This window comes from Miniopterus schreibersii, assembly GCF_964146895.1.
Source record: "Miniopterus schreibersii genome assembly, chromosome: 5".
Taxonomy (NCBI): Eukaryota; Metazoa; Chordata; class Mammalia; order Chiroptera; family Miniopteridae; genus Miniopterus; species Miniopterus schreibersii.
Window position 1 is genome coordinate 59,109,789 of NC_138106.1, and position 21,637 is coordinate 59,131,425.

At 37.8% G+C, this 21,637-nt stretch overlaps 1 protein-coding gene across 11 annotated transcripts in view; it reads right to left on the reverse strand.

The window, feature by feature from the left end:
• BBX (BBX high mobility group box domain containing) overlaps window positions 1-21,637 on the reverse strand; it is a 253,040-nt gene that overhangs the window by 16,537 nt on the left and 214,866 nt on the right. For all 11 annotated transcript variants that reach the window (XM_081138095.1, XM_081138103.1, XM_081138102.1 and 8 more), the window contains 3 exons: window positions 12,120-13,128; window positions 10,979-11,117; window positions 7,943-8,091 (listed from right to left, as the gene is read on the reverse strand). In XM_081138095.1, the coding sequence (XP_080994221.1) occupies window positions 7,943-8,091; window positions 10,979-11,117; window positions 12,120-13,128 (1,297 nt within the window). The remainder of the gene's footprint in view (window positions 1-7,942; window positions 8,092-10,978; window positions 11,118-12,119; window positions 13,129-21,637) is intronic.

The following is a 21,637-nucleotide window of genomic DNA, read 5'->3' on the forward strand; positions in this document are numbered from 1 at the left end:
TTCTACTTTTTGGCTATTATAAGTAATTCTATTATGAATATTCATATACAAGCTTTTGTGTGGATATGTGTTCATTTCTTTTAGATATACACCTAGGAGTGAAACTGCTAGGTCATAGTGTAACTGTATGTTTAATTTTTTGAGGAACTGTCAGACTGTCTAACATCCTCATTAACACATTCCACTAACACTTATCTGTCTTTTTGATTAAGGATATGGAGTGGTATCTCTCTCATTGTGGTTTTTATTTGCATTTTCCTGATGACTAATGATATCAAACATTTTTTCATGTGCTTACTGGCCATGCGTATACCTTCTGTAGGGAAACATCTATTCAAATAATTTTCCCAAATTAACTTTAAGATCACTTGTCAGTATCTCCACAAAGGTAAGCTAGGGTTCTAAAAGGGATTTCAGGCAGTGTGTCCATCTTAACAATATTAAATCTTCTGATCCACAAACCTGGGATGTTTTTCCATTGGATCATCTTTCTTTAAACAATGTTTTGCAGCTTTCAGTGTGTTGCATGTCTAAGTACTTTATTCTTTTCGATACTATTGTAAATGGAATTATTTTCTTAAGTTCATTTTTGGATTGTTCATTGCAAGTATATAAAAATACAGCTGGTTTTTGTATAATGATCTCGATTCCTATAACCCTGCTGAACTCATTTATTAGCTGTAATAGTTTTCTAGTGCGGTCCTTAAGTTTTCTACATAAAAGATTATGTCATCTGCAAACAGAGGTAGTTTTACTTCTTCCTTTCCATAATCTGGATGCCTTTTGCTTCTTTTTCTGGCCTAATGGCCCTGGCTAGAACTTCTACTACAATACTGAAGAGCAGTGGTGAGAATAGACAGCCCTGTCTTGTTCCCTGTCTTAGGGAAAATCATCCAGTCTGTTACCATTAAGAATGACGTTAGTTGTGATGTTTTTGTAGATGCCCTTTACCAGGCTGAGGAAGCTCTAGTCTACACCGAGTCTGCTGAGTGTCACTGTGAAAAGGTATTGGATTTTGTCAAATGCTTTTTTTCTATATCTACTGAGATGATCATGTCCCTTTTTTTGGAGGTGTTGTTCTATGAATATGGTATATTAATTGAATTCTAGACATTAAACCAACCCTGCACTACATACAATTCTTCTTATATGTGGTTGGGTTTGGTTTGCTAGTTTTTTGTTAAAGATTTTTGTGTCCATATTTGTAAGAGATATTGGTCTGTAGTTTTTTCTTGTGATGTCTACTTTTGAAATTAGGGTAATACTGGCATTATAGAATGAGTTGGTAAGTGTTCCCTCCTCTTCTAATTTTTGGACGAGTTTGTGAAAAATGGTATTGATTCTTCTTTAAATCTTTGGTAGAATTCAATGGTAAAGTCATCCTGGTCTGGATTTTTTTTTTCCCCCTGGGTACTTTTTTGATTACTAAATTCAATCTTTTTACTAGTTATAGGTTTAGTCAGATTGTCTATTTTTTCTTAAGTCAGTTTTAGTAGTTAGTGTCTTCCTAGGAATTGTCCACTTTATATAAATTATCTAATTTACTAGCATATAATTGTTCACAGTATTCCTCTGAGTCTTCTTTTTTTTTTTCTTGGTGAGTTTAGATAAATGTTTCTCAAATATGTTGTTCTTTTTAAAGAACTGGCTATTGGTTTCGATTTTTCTTTATTTAATTAACTTCATTTCATTAATTTCCTCTCTTATCTTTATTATTTCCTTTCATCTACTTCCTTTAGGTTTAGTTTGCTTTTCTTTTTATAGTGTCTCAAGATAGAAGGTTAGGTTATTGACTTGAAATCTTTCTTAATATATGCATTTACAGCTGTAAGCTTCTCTCTAAGCATTACTTTAGCTATATCCCATAAATTTTGGTATGCTGTTTTCCTTCTTATTCATTTCAAAGTATTTTCTGATTTCCCAACTGATTTATTAATTTTTTCTTTAGCCTATTGGTAATTTAGAGTATGTTGTTTAATTTCCACATATTTGTGAGTTTCCAAATTTTTTTCTTGCTGTTGAATTTTAATTCCATTCCACTATGGTCAGAAGGTATGATCTGAATTATTTTGATCCTTTTAAATTTGTTTTATGGCCTCGAATATGTTGCATTCTGGAGACAGTTCCATGAGCACTTGAGAAGAATGTACATTCTATGGTTGGGTGAAATGTTCTCGACACAGAGAGAGCTGGTGTACAGAGTTCTTTTCCTTCCTTGCTGATCATTTGCCTAGTTGTTCTATCAAACCTATTCCTTTTTTTATAGCACTTCTTACCTTCTAATACGTTATATACTTTGCTTATTGTTTAGACTTATCATCTGGTACCTCCAACAAAATGTAACCTCCATGTCAGCAGGGTTCTTTGTTTTCTATCACAATTATATTCTACAGATATATGCCTAGAATGGTGCTTAGCACACGCCTCATTCTCAATAATATTTGTTGATTCAATGAATAAGTAAAGCTCTTAAACCGCTTGGCACAAAGTTAAGAGTTCAAGACATGACAGCTGTTGCTGTTATTACTGATAACATAAAGCGTGGTATTTGATGACTGCACCAAGCCATCCTTCTAAACAACAAATAGCAAATACTTCTGAACTGGTTGGTGGTGGTTTAAAATAGAAATAAAAAATTCCTCTTATTGGCTCTTGTTCCCCAGAAATAGTGAGCAACAAGGAAAATAAATTTAACAAATACAAAAATATACGTATCTTGTATACATACTGCACTAATAGGACAGGTATCCTCTATAATCCGTTTGCAATCACTGCCTTCTGTATTTTATACAACCCAGGAAACTTCAGATTAGTGTACCTGAATGACAGACACATGGCAATCACAGAAAACAGAAGTAGAAAAAGAAGAAAAACCATTCTGAGACTTCTCAGGACCATAAGGATCCCAGTGATTTACCTGCGGGAAAATAGTTTAATAATAATAAGGAATTGCCTCACAGGGAGAATGATTTCTATATTTGTCATTCTGTATTTGTATAAGGACCATGGGAGAAGGCAGTAATTCACAGGAGCAAACTGCTGTGATATGTGGAAAGGGTTACACTAAAGAAGAAAGGGATACATATTTTCAGATCCAGCCCTACTCAGAGGAATCTAGAAAGTACAATGTAAGGACAAAGCTAAAGATGGAGCTTGTCAATTTTAACATGGAAAAAGAATAACGAGAGTGGTTTAGGACAGAGGAGCCGCTGTAAACTCCTAGTTTTAAACTTCCTTGCTCCTAGCCGTCCCAGACCATAGTTACAAAACAAATACAAAAGGATAAAAAAGAAAGCAACAAGCTTGAATGAGAAATTGAAAAGCAGCAATGTGAGAGTCAAGAAATGAGCAACTTGATTTCTGCCCACCAGCACAGTTATGTGTTTGATATTTTGCCTCAAGAAAATAAAGGCAAACTTTGTAACAAATAGCAAATACACAGAAATTTACTACTATTTTCCCCTTACTTATTAAAATTGAGACTCCATGTAGGAAAAAGAGGGTAGGAAGTGAAAAGCAAAGAAGAGAGTCTCAGAAGGAATTATTCAGAAAGCAAAAAATCAACAACCGTCTTTCACTAAACCACCACCTCAAGTTTCCTTCCCATCTCTGTCCCTCCTCTTCCTACCAAATTTCTTGAGGGAGTGTTTGCATAAGCTTCTGCTACTTTATGACAAAATCACTTTTGCAGGCATGTAAACTAGTTTAGGACTCTACTTAAGTTTTGGGGCAGGATGGCCTGTATTTTAAGGTGTCAATCTCTCCTTTGCATGCCAACTTCTCAGCCAGGTAGAAGACAGCAGAGACAAATAATCTGAGAGGAGACAAATAATCTGAGAGGTGCCATACAGACATCAACAATAATGACCTTTCCAAACATTAATGCTGTTCATGGTTTGCTGAAAAAGACATTTTTTGGGTGAGATGCTGCTGACACAGGAACCAGTTCAGTATTAGCTAGGTATGATAATTCCTCAGGGTCAGTAGGTGAGGGGAATTAAGTGAATCTTACTCTAACTGTTACAGGAAACAAATTATTAGGTGTAACACAAACAGTGGTGGCTTATGCCCAGGTTCTACAGTTCCAAGCTATAAAAAGAGCAGAAGTTTTATCCTGAAACTAGATTGTCATTTTTGTAATGAACACATAAGTAATGAAATTATAAATTTGTGATAATTTATAGCAAAGTGCCCCCAGCTGCTAATCATATGGATCTGCTGACCTGAATAAATTTGAGTCAACCAGCCACAGTTGAGTTAGAATTCATCGAGGGGACTGAACTGCCTCATTGGGCTGGACTTGTGTGCCCTATTAAGTAACTCAGGATTATATTACGTATACCTGCAAATGTGTTATCACCATGTTCCCGAAAATGCGTGGTGGCAATGAAGACTCTCAAACAGTTATAGGGCAAAATACAGAGTTGTGTCCAACCCAGAAACTATAACTTCCTGATAGGAAAGGCTGGCGTGGCTAAAACAGATCTCAGTTTTTTAACACTGACCAAATCCTCAGGTTGGCTGAAAAGCGGAATTCTGTTCTAAACCTTTAAATTTGTAGGTTTGCTTCTTTTATTATAATCTCAAATGCTGAACCATGAAATTCCAATCTTAACATACAAGTGTGGGTTGGAAAAACATGAGGCCAACAGTATGTTTGGTGAGCTAAGAAACAATGTGAGAAGACAGAAGAGATAAAAGAGGAAAAGTGAAGTCAAGGGTCAAACTGGGGCATAATTTAAACACTCTAAATTGAACTCAATTAACTTTTTCTCCATGACCCTATGTCATTTGAAAATTACTTATTTTGCAGAGCACTCTTGACTTTTGACAAGTTTGTAAAAAGTGCTTCATTCATTAACAGTATACTTAAAATAACATGTCAAATCTCTTGAGAAGTTACAATTAAATTAAGACTTATAATTTAAAGCTTTCATTTGAATATATACAAATGACTGTGAGAGAGAAACCACAAAACATGTAGGCATGGGCTGCTTCAGCTGGACCGCACTGAGTCAGGCGGATTAGAATTTGTTCTTAGAAACAAAAGGAAATTCTATTCCTAAGTCATTGTGCTCTGCCTACTATAACATACCCTGGGCCCTGTTGGGGAAGGTGGCATTTAGTTATTTTCATCCTTTTGTGTTTTAGAGTTTCTGACAAGACCTATTATGTGGACATAAGGGACAGGGCAGAGAGAGTGGAAGGGGCAGTGAGAAAGGAGAACAGACAACTGGAAATACAGATATAAATAAGAAGACCACAGGAAAACAGAAGTATAAACCCAAGCAGGAACTATGACTCTGAGGTGTATAACTGTATAAATGCACCCATAATAGTTTCCTGTAAAAATTACATTTCAGAAAAATTCTATACATTTCCTATAACTTAGAATAGCTAAATAAATACCTAGCATAAAGCAGACAGAAAAATACAATGAATGTTAAATGATAACAAATGTAGGAGAAAATAAAACATAGAAAAAATAGTGAATTGTTGGAGGAAAAATGACATTTCCTATGGACACATGCTCTTTTATTAATGAACTAATGACCTCATACACAAGTTTTTGCTTTGAAGGATTCATTATGCAAAGGATCTAGAGTCTAAGAAAACAATCTCCTCTCTCCGCTAAAGATCAGGCAATTGCAGCACAGCTGGCATAATAATTTTATTAATAACCTATAGATGGTACACTGGTGCTGCTAATGCCAAATTATAATCAATCACAAATACCATTTCTTTAGTTTGCTAAATAGAGAATATATTATTTAACTTCTGCTTTATTATAATTGCATTTTGCTCCATGAGTTGGAATGCAGAGCAAAATCTAAAGTCTTGAGAGACTTCCCACCTACACTATTACTGATATTCTGTGTAAGAACCAGTGACTTTGTAGCTTGAGAGGAGTAACAGAAGAGTTAAGATGATGTATGAAGTATAATCCAAATCTCCAAAAAGCTATTTCACATCAAAAGAAATACTGTTAATCTTCGCTGGGAGAGAAAAAACATACAACAAACAACTAAGAGAAGGTCTCATGAAAACAGATCCTTACTTCAGGGGGTTTTGTAGCTTTACAAAAATAAATCTATTGTTACATTTCCTGATAGGTAACTGGCCATCTTCAGAGCTCTGAAATGAAGACTCAAACTACAAAAAGTGAAGGAAGAGAATAAGTCCTGCACATCAATCAAGTTCCATTCTATTGGCTTGTCAGGTGTTCAATTTATCAGCTACTTTAAATCCAAGAATTATGGGAGCTCAAGACACCTGGCATCTTTGGACTCATGGACTACTGTACCTATTCCTAAATATCTCTAGAGCACAAAGACTCTCATTGCATTTGGCAATCAATCCATTATGGTGCTCAGCTACTTACCTGTCAACAAGGCTACTTGATTTCTTTCCTACCTATCTTGGAAGATCTTGATACAACCCTATTTTATTTTCCCAGATGAGCAAACTTAGTGATGCAACATTTCTTTTTTTAGTTCTTTATTCACTAGACTTGCTTTTATTAATCACAGAGAAAAACTAAGCTAAAATCACTTTTACGTTTCCTTCTGCCTTTGATCACAAAGGGGTAATTTTCTTCAGCCCTTCAGAGCCATTTTAAGATACACTTCTCAAAGCAACCCTCTTCAGTTATATTATATACCAGTGCATAAAGGGGTCTTAGGTACCAAAAGATAAAGGTTCAGGTTTGTTCAGAGAAGAAACCATAACTTTCCCTAGACATACACCTCAGATAGCCTCTCAAAATCCATGAAATTGTATCACCATATTGATTTATCTTTGACCATTACCCACGATTGAAAGAATTTATTAAGACTTACGTAAAGATACGCATCGTATTGTAACCATCCATCCATCCAAAATACACAAAAGAAGGGAATTAACCTAATTTGACATAAAGCAGGCAAGGGGCAGCCACTTCTGCAGGGTGAATGCAAGAACTCTTCAATCAAATCCTGCTCAGAATTTGATCCTAAAAGCAACAAAAGCTCAGCCACCCCAGTTCTTCATCTCCCCATTCACTGTCCTTACAAGAGAGCTAAATGAATGAAGTCTTGCTTCTGTGTGGAAAACTAGGGGTACATTTCCCCCATCAATATTTAGACCTAAAGTAAAATTAGAAGGCACGTTTCTCAAGCTGACCAACACTGTCATTTTGGGTAGGAAGATCCTTAGTTGTACTTAAGTATCCTTAGCAGGTTGAGATGTTTAGAACCTGATCCCCTGCCCAAGGATAACAATGGTCCTAGGTGCTGAGACCACTGACAACACCCCACATTCTTTAAAGCCCCGCTGTGAACTACGATGCTGCCTTTGATGAATGTTGACATCCACCCAAGTCATGATACTTTTTAAAGATTCCCTGATATACACAGGGATGAATCTCATATTCCTGAAAACGAATATGCTGAACAAAACATTTCTCTAAATTTAATAAAACCAATAAAAAGCATCACCCGAGTATCACAGGGAATTTTATTTTCATTTGGTTCATACTGCCAGTAAAGAATGAAGTCTGCTTATTAGGCAAATGGAATGGGGTCACAGTCCCAGAGTTCAACCTGTTGCAGATATAGGAACAGAAGAATTAGACTCAACCAGCATTTTTTGCTCAAGAAAATTCTGTGTGTGCAAATTAGAATTCTGGAGAGCAGAAGGTCAAAGGCCATGTGTAACACTTTCAAAATTCTATACCTTTAAGGGAAAATGTATAGGTTGAGATGCCAGAGAGAGTCTGAGGAGAAGTAGGAAGGAAAGAAAGAAGTGAGGCAGGAACCAAGATCATCTTGGGAAACAACCTGAAAGTCCAACTCGCTACTGCCTCAATGGGAACCCAATTACATCTGACGGGAGCTGCAGAAGCTCAGATGAGGGTTCAGTGAGATTCTGACCACAATGAAGGAAGACAGAGCACACATCTAACCTTTGCTGGTTTTAGTCGGTTCTGAGGACATGTTTCCAGTCTTCTTCTTTTTTCTTGGGATAGGTACACATTTCCGGTCAAATGTAACAGGGCTATATTGAGGGAGGCTGTTGAATTTTTTTTCAAATTCTTCATCCAGCTTCGCTGAGCTAATAAAAAAGAAGGGATGTAATGAATCAGTACATGATGTAAATATTTAAACAGGGAACAATACAAGATCTATTTTAAGATATTTCTTTTGACAACTCTTCTGAGAACTGATTAATAAATTCTATGCAAGGACAATAAACATCTTTTCAGAAAAGCTTGAGATTTACCAACACAGTTTTCTTAGTAAACTCATAGGACAGGTTATCTTATTACCTTGGAAGAGCTGAAACATTATTTAAAGTACCGAATATTTTTTGAGTGGAGAATTTGCCACTCTCTCAGATCATCCTGGAGAGTTGGCCAGGGGGAGGATAAAGCACTCAGCGAGCAAAGGAAAAGCCAGTTTTCAGTGGACACGTGGGAGAGGCAGCCCGGCTCCGACCCTCACCGCAGACCTCAGGACCGCCACCAGCCACGCTGGGGAATGCCTGGGCTGCCTCTGCCGGTCTGCGAGCCGGCCTCCCCACCTCACCCGCAGCAATGGCAGCACCCTGCTGGGTCCTAGGCTGGCTGCTGGCTTTCACAGACTCACTAGTGAGGCTTAGTAACTAAGATGCAGCCCGAAGCGACGGGAGAAGCTGCAGGAGAATCTTTGCTCAGTAGATGGAAAATGGAGGGTGGACTGGGAAGAGAGCAGCTTTCAGTAGCCAACTTACAAGAAGGTGGCTGCCTACATGATGTACTCGAGATGTGTCCACCTAAAACTATTCTCAGTTTTGGAGGCATGTACAAGGGTTGGGGAGCAGAGATAAGACAGTCACATAACCAACAGAATTGTCAACAGAAAAGGCAACAGCCAAGTTCTATTAAAGCTGCAAAGGGTGGTGGGTGGGAGCGATGTTTCTCCCTTCCTAAAATCATCTTTTCACACTCAGTTAAAAAATGTTTATACTAAATGGAAAATCAGGTACTATCTGGTACTAATTAGGTGTACCCAAAAGCAATCTGTAAGATGTGAATTTTTCAGATACTCTGAATAAGCAAGAGAAAAATATGAAACACGAGAGGTAATTCCTAAGGTCTCTTGGGACTCTTTTTTTTTTTTTCCAACTAGAATAATCACCTCTGTTTTTCTAGGATAAATCTATAAAATTATAACTGCCAAAATTGGATGAATTTTTCTTGGCTACAGTTAACTAAGCAGGTAGCACATTTTCTGCGATAAAAAGGTTTAAAATGCTCATTTATAAAACTCAGATAAAACTGACAGGAAGTGGCATTTCTCACTGCTCAGGCACTATGTTGGTGTGTTTTCAACAAGGCAAACCCAGATAGTCTGATTCTGACAGGCCATTATTTAAAGGAGAGAGAGGAGGAACGACCAGAAGTTTACTGTTGATTTAAGCCTGTAGAAAACCTCACTCCCAGTTATATATATATGTGACTGCCTTAGAAATGACTTCAAACACACACAACAAACAAAGAAACAAACAAAAAACCAACCCACAAAGCAATCTCTTTGTAGGGACAGATTTTCCAAAGATTGTTTCACTCTTCTCGTTCCTCTAAGAGGACTAGCAACAGCCTCAGCAGTATCTAAGGGAAACCTGCACGCCTGCTGTGTTCTGCTAGGACTTCACTGTTTGCAATGAGAGCTGCTCCTCCCTCTCTTGCTGGGTAGACATACTGAGCACTGGTAGTTCCAGAAGTTATAAAGCACTGGTCCTAATGCTCAATGGTCACTTTTTTAGGAAATACTTCATTTAAAAAGTATCATTTGACAATGACAAATGTGAAGATTTTTAGGTCATTGTTGAAGCATAATATAAGCAGAACTAATTTGAACTACTCTGGAGCTGAAAAAAAAATAGGAAGGAAATCTATAAAATTATAAATATACCATCTCAATATATATAATCTTGAGGAATCATTGTCATGAGAAATAATTTCCAGTCTCACACTTTGTGACGACCTAGAGCCTTAGAATTAACCATACTTTGAAGCACTGTAACATCCAAGGAAAAAATATATTCCACAAACAGAAATGCAGATATTTATGAATAAACTAAATACAATATTCCCAATGCATAAAATCTGCATAATTTTAAACATATTTATGAACAAATAAGGAGAATATAGAAATGTATTTATTTCTGTTCAATGTATTCTTTTCAAATTGGACTAAGAGAAATTGCAAAGAATTTTCAAAACAGTACAAGTGAATATTCAGCTGTTTTCCTCACCAACATAAAGTATTATATCTCACAACTTTGCTTTATATTAAACAAAATGCTTTATATTAAGATTGGTAATAGTCTTTGGCATAACATAAAAATGAAATAATTCTTAATGATTTTATCTTGATGTATGCTACTGCTTGACACTAAGTCTCAATATATAATTAATAACTGAATATTCTCTGTACCAGAGAGAATACTCAATCTATTATTTCTATCTTATAGTAGTAAAATGCAGTTTAAACAAAACAAGATTAGAAGTAAAAACATAATTTTATTTACCTTACATTTTCAGCTGTCATTTTTTTTTACAAAGATATGTACATGCCTAGAAATACTAAATAAAGTACACACAGTATGTAAAATGTAAACATAATTATACAATATCCACTGTAAACCTCCGATGAGAACATGCATCCTGGCAATATTAAAGAATTTACAATGTCACACCACTAATACATGGTGGACCTTAATCCAAACTCAGGCCTAAGTCTGATACTTAAAATGTGAATGACACTGTCACTCTCACAACCGTGTTAACAGCAAGAACCATGTGATACACATGATCTGTCCTCCCTCGTGTATTTACTAAGATTGTAGTATGTGCTAAATGAATATTCAATAAGCAGTTAGAAATTTATGTTTGCCTTGAAAATCCTACCACACTTGGGGCTGTGCAGTGTAGCCAGCTGTGCTCATAGGCACTTACCCAAGGAGAGAATCTTCCTTTGGCTTTGTCTTCTTGAACTTCTTGCTCCCACTGGTCCCACTTGGGCTAAATGTCCAGCTGTCTTCATTCCAACACCCTTCATGATCAGAGGAGTTTCCTTTTCCTGAGCTTCGTTTCCCTAAGGACATTCAAGAGAAAGAACATGTTCGGTATATTGGGATGGGAGGGAAATCATCTTAGGTTTCCCTCCCATCACAAGTGACCTCTTGACCCCTTAGGTTTCATGGGCATGTTGCTATTTGCAACTATTCAGAGTCTCTCAGAGTGATTCATGATGGACTAACCTTAATAACAGAACAAATACAAGAGTGACTTACAGCCTCTGAGATAAGTTGTCTTGTCATAACTCAACAGCTACTGTGTGACTCCAGAGACAGACCAAAGACTGCTAGCTTTTCCATTAGAGAATCAGCTTAAGGTGTGGGAGTTCTTTGCTGGTGGCCACTATTAATTCGAATTCACCAAGATTTATTGGAATGACATCCCTGGAGAACTATGCAGTCCCGAGGATCTTCATTTAGGGCTTGCTAGACCTAGTATTCACACATCTCTAGTTGGAATTTAGCTTGGCCAAAGGTAATCCCCTAGCATGATGTATTTTAACACAGATGAATTCATAAGAAACACTCTATTAATAAAGATATACACATTAACTGGCTTCTGGATGCTGTTCTGTTTTAAAGAGCCTTCAGTTCAATTATAGTTTTGATTACCTAATGGAGAGGACTAGATAAGTCATTTGCTCCTGTACCTACAGGTCAAGATTCTGCTAAACGTATCTGCTTGATTCAGGAAATTCTTTCCATTAGTTTTAGAAAACAGGCTAAGAACTCCAGACATGCAATACTGATTTTTCAAAACAAAAACCCAGCCCATACCAGTAAAAAATAAAGGTCTGAATTACTTTAAACACTTACATCCTGAAGACACTCTCCTCAATGTTGCTAAGAAACATGTACGTAAAACAACAAATGTATGTGATCTATAAACCAGTAACCGTACAAATACAAAATATCATTTTGACGCCATATTGTTCTCTCTGGTGGTTCTTTTCAATAGGACGAAAGGAGAAATTCTGCTAGGTTTCAATAATCTTTTCAGATGTGTAGAAGTCACTTACCTCTGTCAACATTAGCTCTCAGAGAGGTGAGCATGCCCTCAGACACCAGGGTTTTATAAAGAGCACCTTTGCAAGACCTCTCAGATTTCCGGGAGCCACAAGTCTCTATTTTTCTGTGACAATCACCGTCCTCGGGCTTGGCCTGTCCCGATAAGCTGGGTGGTAATGCATCCTCCGTGGGGGTCAACGGTTCTGCTTTTATACCCTCTGGCACCTCACCAGAAATGTTCTTGCTGGCAGAAATACTAATGAAATCTGGAGGTCTTGACTCTTTGGTGGTGTCTGAGGATTTCTCCTTTGACATTTTCTTCTCTCTTGATTTCACTTTTTTCTTTGGTGGCTTGGCATCCAAAATATTTCCCTTGCCACTTGAGGATGTGCGGGCCTTCTTGCGAGGGGTTTCTCCAAGTTTCTCAATGCCCCAGTCTCCCTTTGCGACAGCTTCAATGGTGTATATGACACTCTCGATGTCAGACTCTGAGGACTGCCTCTTTTTGCAAGTCTTCTTAGGTGTGGATTTATCATTTCCATGTCGATCCATTTTGCTTTTCTTCTTTTTCTTTTTTAGCTTTTCTGGTTTGTTTAATGCTGTGGGATCCTCAATGATCATAATCCCATGAGGATGGCACATGTGATCCTTTCTACTAGGAACATCGCTTATTATTATCTTGCCACTGGCAGAGTAAGAGAAATCAGAGAAGTGACTACATTTTTTATCTTCGTCTAATTCTTCCTTTTTAATTTCTTTGGGATCTTCCATTTTTATAGCCATTATATCATCCATTTGCAGCTCTTCCAAATTTCTTAATTCCTTGGAATCTTTTACATTTTCCTTAAATGATTTTTCAAATTCTGCTTCCTTCTGTAATCTGGCTTCATCTGTTTTCTCCATTTTTATTTCTCTTTCTTCCTTCCCCTTCTCCAATTCTTTAATTCTTCCGCCATCTGATTCTTTTGCTTTTATTAACTTGGATTCTTCCATTTTCATTCCCTCGGATGCCAGACACATCTGAACAGTTAAAACAAAAATGAGATAACAACAGCAACAAAAATCCTTATTATTCCATACTTGAAATTAGCTTGAACTTTTAAATTATCACTTTTTAAAAATAATCATAACAAACTTCAAATTTTACATTAGTCCACTTGTGCCAAGCTAACTTAAATGATTCAAATTAATAAAAGGTTTTAGGCATTACGATATAGTCATTAACCTCTAGACAAGCATATGCCTGAATTCTCATTTTCCAACTTCTGGGAAGCTTTTCCTAGGGAAAAAAGATTTGGTGAAAGGAGCATGGGATCCAGGGCTGAAAGACCTGAGTTTGAGTCTTAGTTTTGCTACTTGCTAACTTTGTAGCTGGAATGAGTCATCTCACTCCTTATTCTTCTGTCGCCTTTATAAAATAAAAATAATCTGTCCCAGAAGATTCTGTGAGGTCTAACAGAGATGCTAAGTCTTGTACTTATGGCAACGCTTAGCAGATCATCCCCAAACTCTGTCCTGATGTCTGTCCTTTCGTTCTTGGGGAAAGGAGAAAAATAGTGACTATTTCTATGTATCCACTTGAAATTAGAAATAAGATGATTCATTCAACAGCTAGGAAGGTTTTGGTAAATGAAACTTTACAGGTCCACAAATGCTGATAATTTGAAGATCACCAAAGCTTTGAAAACTAAGTGATGGTGGTTTTTGTGTGTTTTTTGTTTTTAACTCACTTGGTGGCCAACTCGATCACATCCAAATTTTCTCAGCTGCAAATTCTGACCAAAACTAATGTGAAACCCCTTGACGTCTTAATTTATCTCAATGTGACTATTCATATGCTTTTGCTATCAGAATCTTCATTCATTTAAATATGCACTGGGGAAATTAACTGCATAGTGTAAGATACATACACTATTATCATCATTTTCCTAAAATCTGAAAAATTCTGAATACCAAAAAATATCTGGCTGCAATTTGGTTGTTTTCAAACTCCCAAGATTTTACATGCAGGACATTAAAGGGGAAACCATGCCGATTAGGCGAAGGGCAGCACAGGAATTCTTAGTACTTATTTCATCTACTTTGCATTAAACAGCTTAGAGGAAAGAGTATTAGGTCTTGTAGAGCCCTCAAATTAAGCACATGAGTAAGAAACTAATTCGTTTTAAAAGAAAAATCACCATTTTATCAAATGGCAAGTTGTCAGAAATTAACATCTGTAAAGTTCATTTTTCAAATTCAAAATTTTAAATGGATACTACATTGAATTAAGTATCAGCTGCTCTTTTAGCTAATTTTTTCCCCTAGTACTTTCAATGTCTCTCAAATTCTTCCTTGAAAGTTATGTTATGATTAGTTAGTCTGGGAAGAAATTGGAGAAGGGGTGGAGGTGGGAGCAGACAGTGCAAGTTTTTTAAAAAATGAACATGACAAGAGTCCCCAGCCCTTTGGATCATTCACAGGGAGATCTGAACTACGGGTTCACAATGAAGCTTTTTTAGGAAATCAAGTTAACTTTTAGACCTCAGCAAGTAGTTATGAAGACAAAGAACTTCCCTTTATTAAACCTAACCAGAAATAAGGTCAAAGCAAAATGTTATCTTAACTTACTTTTGAAACACTAATAATACATTTAATCTTTCCTGCATGTTTTACTGTCATGGGAGATTTGCTGTTTTTTGTACAAATTTTGAAATAATTTCATTTCCTTTCTCAATGAATGTAACTATCCCACTGTGGGGAGAAAGTCTATACTAGTTCTTGAAAGAAGATTGGAAAGTTATCCTCAAGGTAAATTTTATGGTTTTTCAATTACCATCACTCAGATGGCCTTTAATAAGTCATCTCAGGGACCTTTTAGCATATAGGTGCTGGTTTTTACAGCGATATGCCAACAGTTTGTATTTGCACAAGTTCATCTTATCAAACCTAATAATACTCTGCAAACACTATTCTCTGCTTCAATATATTTCAAAATGATTCTCCTCATCACCCCCAATAGGAATGAAATGGAACAAATGCAGACATTCACTCCGGGGACATATTCAAGGAAATAGCATAATATTTCTTGTAAAGTTAATTACACTGAGCACTAGTCATGCTTTACTTCCCTGTTTCAGGCTCTTGAAAGTTTTTTTTTTTTTTTTCCACAAATAGAGTATGTTAACCTTAAATTATAATAAAAACAGTTATATTCCTGGAAGTGAAACTATAAAAATAAAACAACTCCTAATAAAAAACTACAAACCACAAATCTCATTAACCCAAAAACCCAAAACAGATGAAACAGAGTTGGGTGTCACTCTAGAAACTATTTAATTTAACATTCTTCCCAGTGTAGGTATTCATTTTACTACTATGTTCCTGAGAGTTAGTTATCCAGCTTTTTGCACAAAAGCAATGACCACAGGAGAGGGCAGTTCTGTCTGAAATCTTTTAAATATTAGGCAAAAATCTATCACCGTGTCAGTCCTAGTTGTTTCCTGAAGCCACATAAATTAGTCCACTCTTTCTCTCACGTGACAGCTTCAAATCTTTGAAGACAGACTTTACGTTCCCACAAGCCTCTTCTCCTAGCATAATGTTCCAGGTTCCCTTGAGTGCTCACCACATGTAAAAGCTTCCTGACCTTTCAAAGTTGGATCCCTCTTACCTAGATGCAGTATTGTGTCCTGCGGTGAGAATGTGCTTTTTTGTAATTAGCTGGGTTCCCCACCTAGTGCCAGACCTTGCTTGCCTCAGGACACACAGACAGCTGTGTATCTTAGACTTGAACCCATATGAGGAAACAAATGGTGAGAAATGGGGTAATCCTCCACTGGGTTGTTGTGAGGCAAAGGTGAACAAATGTGTGCACATACAACTTGTAAATGACATAAAGCTTTGCAAGGGTAGGGGGTAGTGATGCTTCAATTTAGCAATATCTGTCTTAGAGTAAGTTCCTATCCTTCCTGTAATACTCTTGAAGAGGAGTAGAACTACTTGTCAGTTAACAAGGACCACCAATCTTCTAATGGAGCCTAAAGACAAGTCCCACCCCACCCCTCTTTTAAACAGAGGCAACATTTCTGGCTTGAATGGGGTTTGTGGTCGATTAAAATCCTGGATTTCTTTACCCACATGATATGCTAGGAAGCTTGGCCTCTCCCATGCTATATCTTTGTATTTTTTGTACTTAGATGCAAGATTTTCCATTTTCCTTATAAAGTTTATCATTTGACAATTTGAATTAAAATACCTATCAGCTTTGTGTTACGGACACATTTGATAAAAGCTGCTTTATATCTTCATCCAGATCTTTGGTAATAAATGTTGAGTAGGACATAGCCAAGGACAGAGCCTTCTGGTAAACCTCTAGAGCCCTTTCATCAGGTTGACTTGAACACTGATAAACTTTAGCAATCTAAGAATTTATAATCTAGTCTAAATTCCCCCTATTTTATTCACAAGGACATAAGACTGTCAAAAGTCTTGCTGAAATCTGGATATAGTCTCTTAGTCTATTTTAGAATCATACCAAATAGGAAATGAAAATGGCTTGTGCACCAGTCAGGTTCTATCTAGGCAAACAGAAACAACTTAACCATGCCTAGCTGAGGGAATTTAAGGCAGGGAATAAGTTGGTTACACAGATCTTGAAGAACTGAGACACCCAGACAGGAGGTGGTGAGGCAATCCAGGGATTAGCTACAGGAGAAAGTCACGGTGGGTACAAATGGGGGAAGTGCTCCTGAAGCCTAGGGGGTGGGTCCTAGTAGAAGATGGAGCCATGGCGGGCCTGTCTGGAGAGAGATGGAGGCACAAAAGAGATGCTCCTCTGCTGTATCCCCAGCCCTCCTCATGCCTCCTTTGACCTACCCAGCCTCTCTTTCTCTCCTCTTCCCTCATCCCCTGCCAGTGTCTGTCACTGGCTAAACCCAGCTGGAAAGCAGGGGACACAGGAATCCAGGAAAGGCAGTCTGCAGCCACCTGGGATGTAAGCCAGCATACAGACCAAACAGACTAGCACATTTGACAATGCTTTATTTCAGGGAGACTTTCATAATTTCCAGTTTTTAGCTCCTTTTCTATGAGTTAAAACATTATATTATTAGGGATATATATAAGCTCAGTTCTACTTTTGGGTACAAGTATATCTACTTACATCTACTTTTGGGTGCATATATCAACACTTCAATGGGACTTAGTAAAGTGCGTAAGCACTACATTACGTAAATATGCAAGATTGTGTGCACACGTGAATACGTAGTGGATGCAAGAGAACATAAATCAATGTGAACTCAAGTGAATAAAACTGCATTGTGGAAGCGCAGAATTAATGTCTGTTATTAATTAGTCAGGCTGCCCTTAATAGAAGGTTGGTTGTTAAACAGGCCCTGAAACAGAACATGCCTTAATAAATGAGAATTTATTATTCTATTATTATTTTAAATTGGACAATCACCTTCTTTTAAAGTGAGAATGCAAAATCATCTGCAGTGCAGCTTTCCGGATGGAATTCCCATGGCTATATTCATAGAAGTTAAAATGTTAATGTTTTAAATCAAATGCTGGGCACCAATATGTGATATTTACTGTCTGTTCCTTCAGGTCCTGCTCTATTTTCATAACTGTAACTCAGAGGGTACAAACTGTATCCTGTTCACGTCTGTATTCTTCACCAAGAATATCCTAGTACCCACCTTCAAAACAAATGCACTCAACAGATAACCATGTTAAACTGAATGGGTCATTTAGTTCCAAAATAACTGATGAGTCTAAAATGTGTTCTGATTCATACCAAGAAAGAGCGACTTTACGAGTCCATAAAAACAGTACTAACTATGATCCTGTTACTGGCTGGCCTGGACCAGTAATCACACTGTCTTCAGCTCTGCTTCATGAAAGCACCAGTGAAAATTTACCACCAATATTTTAATTTTACCTCTAACAATATTTTAACTCCAAAACAATGGGGTTTCTCACTATTTTGTGTAATCAGAATGGCATAGAATGGATGTGCTAGAAGAAATGTATTTCAAAAAATGTAACTCACTCCCAAAAGAAAAACAAAACCCAGTATGTTGAAACTGAGATCCTAAGGATGTACATGTTGAACGGATATATAAAAGACTACTCTCTTTAAAATGATTGCAAAGAAAAAATGCAACAGGAATATTGAAGGGGTGAGATAAAATGGAGGGATTATATTTTATGTTCGAGGAGGCTGTCATATTCAGTTCAGGTAAGACCACACCTTAGGGTCAGGGTTTGTACTGGGGATTTGCTTTAAAGACATAATCAATCTGTGTACATCAGATTGTACCATACCATATATTTCACTCGCAATTATGCTTTGTCTTTCATTGTCTATTATAAAGGAACCAGCTAGATTAAAAACAAGGCAGTGTGAAAACAGACCCACTGACACTAATCAAGAAGTTTCCATTTCAAAATCTCTGCTTTTTAGTACAAAAACAAATGTTTTGCAGCCAAGTTATGTTTACAATCATTTTGCACTGGCTTATTACCTGCCAAAACATGTAGACATAACCCAAGGATGGCATTTAGTAGTGTTTTCCAAGATGTGCATTTCTCCCATAATTAAATAAAACCAGAATGTTCTTGCCATAAAAATACACTAGCTGAAGGATTCAGAGAATAAAGAATAGCATCACTGCTAAAAAAAAAATTCAATTTTCTTTATTATAAAAGATAACTTGTCACAAAACAGTGGTCTGAGCGTCTCTCAACACTAAAACCTGGGCATGTTAAATAGTTTACTACCTGGTTTGCTGAAACAATTGGGGCAGATGAAATGCTGGCTTAAAGGTTTCTCTTTACCCACTATTTCTTTAGAAACGATAGCATTTCTGAAAACTCCAAGTGGGGTTGGGGTAGTCTTTCCTATAAAAGGCCATCTACTAAAAGGAAGCCATTAGGTGCATTTCTGTATTTCAGTTCTGAAAATAAGCTGGTGTAATTTGGGAATAAAGTGCACAGTTTTAGGAGTTTTCTAAAAATGACTCACAACTCTGCACAAAAAGATAACAAAAGAAACGTTCCACTTTCAAATAAAAAGCCCCCTCAAATAAGTATTCGAATTCAGGTGTGTGATGATGGTGCTGGTAGAGCTGAGGTGGGAGCTACACATCGAGGGTTTGGGCTTCAGGCGGTTACAACAGGATGGAAGAGGTAATGTGTCTATAATATATGAGGACACAACACAAAACTCGAAAGTCATACCTCAGTCTAATATCACCTATAACTGGAAGTGGTGGGGAATGCTACTGTGACTGGAAGATGGGATTTCCTACTTTTTTCAGGATGGTATATAATTTCTGTCATTTTATAATAACTCAGCTCTTCTAAAGTGAGCCAGAACCTTCCATAAGATTTAATTTTTATGGATACTAGAATAAATCTATCTTTACCTACTTGTTTTCAATTATAACTGGCTTTTGCAAGTGAGTATATAAGAAAAACTAGGGAGGTGAGGCCTCTGAAAACATCCCCATCCTTTTTAATAAACAGGGTGAAGGACAACTTTTCCAGTTGCCTGTTCCCACAGATCTATCAGCTTGCTTTTTTTATATACAAGGAGTGCATCTGGAGAAATCTAGCATCTTCTTTCTCCAACTTCACCGTAACTCATAACTAGTTTCATGAACTGAGATAAAGAAGAAAGTACAACAGAGACAACAGGTACCACGGGCCAGACCCAGCAGTGCTGCGGTGACTGTTTTTTACCTTTCTCCTGTGCTCAGAGGAATATGGGTCTCTACTTTCCAAGCGCAACTATTTACCTAGCTGACAATCCCCTCTTACTGACGTTTTTAGTACTGGATTTCTTGTTATCCCTCCCTACTTCAGCATCTTTCCTCTCTTCTTTTGTAGTACTGGGCTTCCACAAACACCCAGGCTCCTTAACAGGTCAGGGTTAAACTTCAGGAAGCCATTCTTTTCCCACAAACCCAGGTTTTGAAGTGAAGTCACCTCCAACACCCGTTTTGCTTTGCCTCTGACATCAACTCAATCATCCAGCTGAGTCCCATGCAACCCCCTGGTGTCTGTTCCTGCCTCCTGATTCCACTGCCAGCTCCCTCTCTCCGGGTTCCTGTCTTCTCCCCCCCCCCCCCCCCCCAGATGTTCACAGAGACTCTCTACTCCATTTGACACACATAGCTGCCAAGTATCTCTCCAGGTGGTGCTTTCATCACACTGCACACCTTTGCCCCAAATCTTCAATGGTTCCTCATTATGTTCAAGCAGAAATGTTTCTGCTTCACACTAAACACCTCCGCCCCAATTCTTTTTTTTTCTCCTTTTTTTTAAAATATATCTTTGTTGATTTCAGAGAGAGGAAAGGAGAGGGAGAGAGAGAGATAGAAACATCAATGATGAGAGAATCATTGATGGGCTGCAGTCCACAACCTGGGCATGTGCCCTGACCGGGAATCGAACCCCGATCACCTGGATCCAGCCCACAACCCGGGCATGTGCCCTGACCGGGAATCGAACCCCGATCGCCTGGATCCCAGGTGGACGCTCAAGCGCCAAGCCACGCCCGGCCGGGCAGCCTCCGCCCCAATTCTGACGTGCAGCTACACCCTACCTTCACCTTCCATAAATCTCCTCCACTCCTGCCAGCCAGTCTGATTTACGTGTCATCTATCGATCTCACACGGGCCTGCCTTTATCCCTTTGCTGTCTCTCTCCTCTCTCTCCACTGAATTATACATAAGTCACAATCTCTCCTGTGCATGGGTGGTCAGGTACAAAAGAGGGAGGTGGACAAGTGAAAATGGAGGCTGGCAATGACTTCTGGCCTCAGAGTCAGGGCTCCATAGAAAGGGAAGGGTGGTCACATTTGTACAGCAAACACCTCTACAACGAGGCAGCCACTTATTAGTTCCAAACAACTTTCTTATGCAGGAAGGTTAGTCTAGTATTTCCAGATCTCTAAATTTTCATGAGAAATCAGTAATTTGCATCTACTCAAAATCTATAATTTTAAAATATTAGCCACTAATTCAAATGTGAACTATAATACAGGTCAACAAATTATGGCCAAAGCAAGCCGGCTGCTAGTTTCAACCTCTGTTCCTCAGCAAGTTCATTGAGATCCATCTTCAGGCTCTCCCTGAGCTGGGTCCCCAGAACATTCCTGCTCATATTAATTTCTCCTTGTCCCCTGTCCCGGTTTTACACATTCACTCTGTGTATCTATCACTCATCACTCAAGTGGAGCTCTGTCTTTTCACTGCATGGCTCCTTATGAAACCACTTGCGCTATTTATAGTTTTATCCCTTAATTTTTCATACCTTATTTCTTTGCAAGTGAAGAATAAACTCCTGGAGGACAGGAGTCATACACCGTAATTTCCTAAAGCCCTCACAGTATCTTCCAAATTCACAAATATGCACTTACTTATTTAAGTGTATAAGCTGTATCTTGGCAGTTTTAAAAGTACAGGCACTTTTTAAAAAGGAAATATCAGCTCCATTTTTTGACAGCAGTCTTGAACAATCTGTCATCTTGTTCAGCGGC